Consider the following 8,208-nt stretch of genomic DNA (forward strand, 5'->3'; position numbering starts at 1 on the left):
AATGGTATCATCCATTACAACTCCGTGATAGTTTTCAATGATTTTAAATATCAAAATAAACATAGATTTCATAGGTAATTAGACAGCTATGTCTAATTACAGTAATGTAATCTACCTGAAATGAAAAGCTAACAAAGTTTTCGGGTTATAATCAATGTCGGCCGCAATTTTTACCACACCATGAACAAAATATTGCTGGAGTAGTGCGTGCAACGGAAATGTTATTAGGAATTTGACAAAGCAACATCGTTTCATTCAATAGCGAAATCTCAATTTATTTCGATTTTTACAATGATTGGAAATTTTTCATTATACAAATAGGTCTTACAATAAAAACATTCCTTGAATTTACTCTTTACTAGTCCTCAAATCCATTCTATTCGTTCTACGTTGGTGTGATGACACATCTTCGCAATGTTAAAACTTTAATGGTTTTTAACCACTATGAACGCGTTTATGCGAGGCCAAATGACACTTCCGCGTGCTGGCATATTCACACTCGCCACATTTGAATGGTTTTTCACTACCACCACTGTGAGTACGTCGATGTACCATCAAATTCCTCTTATACGTACATTTATAGTCACACTGATCACATTTTAAAGGTTTTTTACCAATGTGAATGCGCTTATGTGTCATCAAAGTAGTCTTCTGTCTGCTGGCATAGACACACTGATCACATTTGAATGGTTTTTTGCCAGTGTGAATGCGCTGATGGTCAATCAATCGACTCTTGCGTGTGCCAGCATAGTCACAGTGATCACATTTAAAGGGTTTTTCGTCACTATGAATGCGCTGATGTACGGTTAACTGGCTTTTAATTATGGAGGCATAGTCGCACTGATTACATTTGAAGGGTTTTTCATTACCGTGAATACGTTTATGTAAAATCAAACCACCTTGCTGCGTACATTTATAGCCACACTGATCACATTTAAAGGGCTTTTCACCACTGTGAACGCGTTGATGGTTAATAAGGTCACGCTTGTTCTTGCTGGAATAGTCACACTGATCACATTTGAAGATTTTTTCAGAACTGTGAACGCGTTTATGTTTAATCAAACAATTCTTTCTCGCGCTAGCATATTCACACTGATCACCTTTGAATTGTTTTCCATCACTGTGAATGCTTTGATGCGTGATCAAACTAGTCTTCCGCGTGCATTGATAGTCACATTGATGGCATGAGAAGTGTTTTTCACCGCTGTGAATCCGTTTATGTTCGATCAAATTATACTTCCACAGGGTAGAAAAGTCACATTGATCACATTTGAAGGGTTTCTCACCACTATGAATGCTCTTGTGTCCGATCAGAAGATACTTCTGCGCGAAGGCATATTCACACTGATCACATTTAAAAGGTTTTTCACCACTGTGAACTCGCTGATGCACGATCAAATTAGTTTTCAGTCTGGTGGAATAGTCACAATGATCACACTTGAAAGGTCTTTCAGCACTGTGAATTCGTTTATGTCTGACCAAATATTTCTTCATTGTGCCGACATAATCACACTGATCGCATTTGAAGGGCTTTCCATCAATGTGAAGGCGTTTATGTTTGATCAAATCACGCTTCAGCTTGCTACCGTAGTCACACTGATCACATTTGAAGTGTTTTCCACCAATGTGTTTACGTCGTTGATGTCTGAACAAATTACTTTTGTGTGAAGTGGAAAATTTACACTGATCACATTTGAAGCTTTTTTCTCTAGGAATTAAGTTTAAACTTAATTCCTAAAATAATTTTAAACATATAGCTATTGTTGACGTTTGAATTCAAGCGTATGCCTCTTTAACAATTTTTGGAAATTTAGGGTATATAAGGCGATTGAATCACAATAAATGATAAGAAATCCGCAATTGCATGAACCTTTGGTGGAAGCCCTGCAATTGGGAGGCTAGACGTTTTTCGTAACCCTATCGCCACACACTTCTTGATCCTAACGTTGGGAGTAGAAGCCAAAAATTATACTGCGAACACGTTTGCTCCGATTTGCCAACTGCGAACGCGGTGACCAGCACACACAGACAGACACCCTCCCCCATTCACGTCCAGTATAATATCTCTCCGTGACGTCATCGTCACTTAAAGAGGTAAAAATATAATGGGAATAATATATTTTAGGTTAAAAACCCGCTTTGCATTTATTTCGCTTGAAACCGTTTCGAAATACTCAAAAATTAGATTTGCCTTACCTTCCGGGCTGGATTGTGAACTTCCGGTTAGTTCTAGGACAACACATCTTATAGGATGAATTATGTGTTTGAAAGTAATCTACAATTGAAGCCTAATAACTTGTTAATCGGGTTAGTAGAACCAGAGTTATTAAACTTTTTCTCGATTTTGGAAATGTATTCTGAAAATAGAAACCATAAAATGCTTTAAATTCCCATTTTTGCATGAGGCTAATCTTCAGGGTCAGATTGTGAACTTCCGGTTGGTTGTAGGGCAAAATATCATAAGAGATGAATTATGTGTTTGAAGGTGATCTACAATTGAAGCCTAATTACGTGTTAATCGGTTAAGTAGAACCGGAGTTATTAAACGTTTTCTCGATTTTGTCCGCCATTTTCCAATATGGCGCAAATTCCTCCAATGGGAGAGTGTGGGAGACCGCACCACGTTAAAGAGCGCCCAAAAATCTATAAGATCTGAAATTTTCAGCTTTTTTTCAATTTGTTGCGGGTTAAAACCTATTTTTCCTGTACTAACATCTCATAGAATCATCGCGGTTTCCTTGTGTCGAATCTATGTTTTCCAGATGTTGCATTTCCTGAATGAAATGTAGTTTTTGCTTCGTGTAGGTAAATCCAAGAAAAATCAAAATATTGAAGATAAAAGAGGAGTAGAACATCGCTCTAAAATTCGTGCTAGAGAACAAAGCTTCAAATCTGAAATTTTCAGCTTTGTTTCAATTTGTTGCGGGTTAAAACCTATTTTTCCTGTACTAACATCTCATAGAATCATCGCGGTTTCCTTGTGTCGAATCTATGTTTTCCAGATGTTACATTTCCTGAATGAAATGTAGTTTTGCTTTGTGTAGGTAAATCCAAGAAAAATCAAAATATTGAAGATAAAAGAGGTGTAGAACATCGCTCTAAAATTCGTGCTAGAGAACAAAGCTTCAAATCTGAAATTTTCAGCTTTGTTTCAATTTGTTGCGGGTTAAAACCTATTTTTCCTGTACTATATAATGCTGAAAATGAAGGGTATTAAAACTTTCTAACATTTTAACTCAAAAATCTGACAGAAACAAGTGGTTGAAAGGATTATGCACCCAGCAAGTGACTTGGGGAGACCTACAATATTTCTACATAAATAAAAATTTACTCACCAGGCTGCTTGTGGTTCCGGTCCTCAGTAGGGACTCCTTCCGAACTACAGAGATAAATTATGATAAAAAAACACGTGTAAACAACAAAAGCAATACACCCTTTTTGCACTTGCAAACCTTTCATTTTGAGGTTGAGGTTGTTGCTGTTCCGCAACTGGTAGGGATAATGCTTGGCTATCTGGCTCTGAATCATAATCAACTGGTTCAACTTTTGGCTCTGAATCATAATCAACTGGTTCAACTTTCACTGATACATCGTTAGCCTTTTCAATTTCTCCATTTTTCTCCTAATTTTTGAACAATTAACAATGATTAATGAATATTGCTAACATCTAATCTCATCTTTGCGTTTACACCAAATGAACAATGTCGCGTACCTTGAGACTTATGACTTTGTTTTTCAATTCTTCTCTGACCTTATTGAGCAGGTCAATTTTATCTCCTTGCTCATTAATAGTTAGCTCATTTTCCATTCTCTCTTTTCTCACGTTTGAAATTAAAACGTCAAACTAAAAAATTTAAATAAGATTCCATTACAAAAGCTGATTTCCATGGGACATTAAGGACAAGCAAGAGAGAGAGGAAACCAATGTCGTTTAAAGAAAATTGTTGATCCTAATTTTTTAATGATGATGAAAACAAGGGAGCTTTATCCTCTAAACTTCTAGCCAATCAGATTGCAATTTTTCGTTGGCAGGACATTTACAAACGTTCAATGCTCATCAGCCATTCAATGGCTGATGAGCATTGAACTCCAGACAATGGCGAAAGCACCCCTAGTTTCGTTTTTCCCATCAGATTTCCTTGCAATGCTTTTTCTATGGAAATAATATTTTGTAAGTGTTCTTGTTTTGTCAATTATTACCTTGTTCCTCAGTTTCTTCATTTTATCATCTTTGCTTAAGAAACAATCATTCTCATCCATTTCCTAAAATTTTCATTGTAATTTTAAACTTCACGCGGTAGAACAATATTTTTTCATATACCTGTCTTTGAATATTCCTTTGAAAATTGACCAAATTCATATAGGCGCTGCGTAAAGACAGTTTGTGACGACACATTTCTTCCCTAAAATTAAACTTTGAATGAAGATATGTTTCGAAACATGGAACATTCTTTGAAAAACAAGCAAAGGAATGAAGAAAAATGAATTTCTAATTAATTTAGAGATCTTTATTTCAAGTTTAGTTTCAATGATTTCGCGACTTATAATTTCATCTTTGATTCTGGTTTCGCGAGAAGCGTACGAGATTTCACGTATTTGGTTGTTAGAATTAGCTCCCATAGTAACTGTCTTTTTTCAATCAACTCAAGATTTGGAAATATTTTCCAAAAAATATTAATTGGCCATTAAAGTTTCCCTTTTTGTACAATAAAGTAAGCACAAAGCAAATCTTTTCTTCATTCTCTGGCCCATTTGGCCTTTCTAAGATAGATGGGCCAAAAAACTGAAACCTGTTTTAGGTTGCGTTTGGTTAGTTAGGCCGATTAGATCAACTTAGGTTAGGTTTTGCCAGGGCAGTTCCATTAAACCTCTTGAGGTATTCTTCAAATTTCCGAAATATTTTTACTACTTACCAGCTTAAAGGTTTCATCGTAACAACACAATCTTTCAATGAATCCATCCTACTTGTCCTCTTTTACCCGTCGAAGAATCAGATTAAACCAATCATTCAAGGCTAAAAGTCAAGCCCTTTATCGTCTAACTGAAAAGTTTTCTTGTTACTAGTAACTAATGCCTTTTGCTCTTGTTGGAGAAAGAGTTTCTTCTCTTATTAATAGTATTTCTAGTGCTAAGGATTAATAATTTTAGTAATACACATTTAAGGGCTTCTATCTACGATGTTCGTTGTCTCGTTGACCGGCGACCGCTTTTCGCGCCATAATTAGAATGACTAGCAGACAGCCTGAGAGTGGTAAGTTTCCCAGCTTCGGGCTTGGAGGTAGTAATATTTTTGTTATTGGAGTGGCATTTAGAAAATACAATACTTATCTGAGTTATCTCTAGAGCTAGACTCAGGAGTATTCTAATGTCTATGGCTACTGCGCCATCGGCCATTGATTTAGTGGCGTCTGCTAAATCTAACCTCTTAAACCCTTATCTCTCTCGGCGTGTGAGAATTCAACCAATCCCGTAGTGGTGAGTGGTTCGATTTAGCAGACACCACTAAACCAATGGCGGGTAGCGCAGCAGTCCTTCATTGTTTTTAAGACTAATTAAATGCTAATTATCATACTGTAATAAGAGATAATTTAGTCATTTTTAATATTTTACCATATATATATTTAGAAAAATACCGTTCTTTTAAAGGGATAGATTCAATATTTTGACCACTAATGAAAAGCTTTCATTTTTTTAAATCAGATAGAACCTAAAATTACGTTTTCAAAAATATATATATTGATAGTTTTAATAACTTAACTATTTTTAATTAGTTTTTAAAAGTATTAGTTTTCGGCACCGCTCCGATCACTGCCCCCTCTACAGTCGTTTGGCAAAAACACGAGCGAAACACCTACATTACCCCCGCTACCCTCCTCTCACACGGAAATATGGTAGATTTACTCCTAAAAGTAGTTTTCATACTATTCTGCATTTTCGCGGATTTTGCCACATTAATATTTTTCATTTCGATACGGATGCTTTAAAGGAAGGTAAATAGTTTCACTGTAATTTTGGTGTTCAAAGTAGTAGTTTTACAAGGTTTAATTACAAATAAAAATCTGTTGAAGCTTAGATTAGAGCCATTAGGCTAAAATAAAGCCATACTATTATTATATATGGAGCTAAGCCTTTGCCAAAATAGCGTAAAAATGTGGGGTTTTGGACATTACCTGTGACAATTTTGACAAATCGCTATCATTCTTACTGTACAACGTAACCAAGAGTTACGAGAACAAAGGATAATAAATATGAAAATTGAGAATTATGTTTACAAACGTCTCAAATATGCGCTGCTTCCCCAGTACAAAAAGTAACAAAAATCGTACTGCAGAAGCTAAAGTCGGTGGAAGCATTCCAGTTTTTTCCCGACCAATAGGATCGCATCCCGTTGTGACGAAACAACGGGGATAAACAAGTTGGCGGGTGCCCATGTATAGTTTAAATTTTTAAACTTATAACGTTCTTTTTCCGTAATTAAAATCTTTTTTCAGACTTTTCACGTACACCACATAATTTTAGGCATACTTTTTTATATGTAACCAAATGCAGTTTATACTAGATGAAAAAACTTGGTTCTATCCCTTTAAGGAATAATGTTATGTTACCTCCAATTTTCCTTTAAGTACTCCAACTTAACTTTAAGAAATTCTCATAAAACTTTAATGAATAATTTGCCTTAAAAATAGTTCATCGGGGTTCTATGGCGGAGTGTATGAATTCTAAAACTACTTAGTTTTAGGATACCCACTACGTCAATAAATTTGCAAATGTATGCAAAGTCATGAAGCTGTTTTGTTGGATCAGATATAAAATCGCGGGTTTAATTTCCTTTACAGCGGCTTAAGTCTCAACTGGTCACCTTCCAAAAGGTGCAAAGCATATGTATATTAATAAGAGTGGTCAATAACATTAATATTTATTAAGAAAATTAAAACGCGTTGAACAATACATTTAAATAAATCTCCTTACAAAGTTTTAAATTACTGAGTGGTGTTTTGGATGTTGATGTGTGATGAAACTAATCTTCTTGTACTGGCATAGTCACAAAGATCACATCAGAAAGCTTTTTCGGCATTGTGAATGCGTTCATGCCTGGCCAAATCACCCTTTCGCTTACTTGCATAGTCACATTGATCACATTTGAACGGTTTTTCGGCATTGTGAATGCGTTGGTGTTTGTACAAACCATATTTCCGAGTGCTGGCATAGTCACACTGATCGCATTTGAATGGTTTTTCACCACTGTGAATGCGTTCATGGGTGATCAAATTACTCTTCTTACTGCTGGAAAAGTCACATTTGAATGGTTTTTCACAACTGTGAATGCGTTCATGTCTGGTCAAATCATCCTTTCGCTTACTTGCATAGTCACACTGATCACATTTGAATGGTTTTTCACAACTGTGAATGCGTTGATGTGCGCTCAACCTACTCTTCTGCTTGCACTTATATTCGCACTGATCACATTTGAATGGTTTTTCACAACTGTGAATGCGTTCATGTCTGGTCAAATCATCCTTTCGCTTACTTGCATAGTCACACTGATCACATTTGAATGGTTTTTCACAACTGTGAATGCGTTGATGTGCGCTCAACCTACTCTTCTGCTTGCATTTATATTCACACATATCACATTTGAAGGGTTTTTCCCGACTGTGAGTGAGTTGATGTGTGATCAAAAGACTATTCTCTTTGGTGGAAAAATCACACTCGTCACATTTGAAAATCTCTTCAACGTTCCTCTTTCGCATGTGACGTTCTTGATCATTTTTAGGATATTCGCATCGAGTTGAAAGTTCATTCTTGGATTTTTCTACAGAAAGAAAATTAACCCATCAATAAAAGTTAAAATCGAAGTTAGCACAAAAAGCTGAACCCTCTGTTAATCTGTGTCTCCTTGATAAAAAAGTTTTAGCGCATTTTTATTCAAGTCATTTCAGTAAACCAGGACCCCAGCCGAATTTCGAAAATATTTATAGGAATTATAGGTATTTTTTCATGAAAATATAGGAATTATAGGTATTTTTTCATGAAAATATAGGAATTATGGGTATTTTTTCATGAAAATATAGGGATTATAGGTATTTTTTCATGAAAATATAGGGATTATAGGTATTTTTTCATGAAAATATAGGAATATTAGGGATTTTTTCATGAAAATATAGGAATATTAGGTATTTTTTCATGACAAGCTCTCAGTAACAAGTG

At 35.5% G+C, this 8,208-nt stretch overlaps 1 protein-coding gene across 2 annotated transcripts; it reads right to left on the reverse strand.

Moving 5' to 3' along the window:
• Positions 1–249: 249 nt before the first annotated feature.
• LOC149679398 (uncharacterized) lies at positions 250–3,046 on the reverse strand. Of its 2 annotated transcripts, none has more exons than XM_089835100.1 (2): positions 2,714–3,046; positions 250–2,652 (listed from the first exon to the last, which is right to left on the reverse strand). In XM_089835100.1, exon 2 carries the CDS (start codon positions 1,492–1,494, stop codon positions 436–438), a length of 1,059 nt encoding a protein of 352 aa, XP_089691226.1. In that variant the 5' UTR covers positions 1,495–2,652; positions 2,714–3,046; the 3' UTR covers positions 250–435. The 2 variants fall into 2 exon arrangements, with proteins under 2 accessions (XP_089691226.1, XP_089691227.1); XM_089835101.1 differs by having other exon boundaries at positions 250–2,085; positions 2,197–3,046.
• Between the last annotated feature and the right edge of the window lie 5,162 nt (positions 3,047–8,208).

This window comes from Phalangium opilio, unplaced genomic scaffold, assembly GCF_054372755.1.
Source record: "Phalangium opilio isolate 3A_F unplaced genomic scaffold, DU_Popi_V2 ptg000041l_1, whole genome shotgun sequence".
NCBI classification, from domain to species: domain Eukaryota; kingdom Metazoa; phylum Arthropoda; class Arachnida; order Opiliones; family Phalangiidae; genus Phalangium; species Phalangium opilio.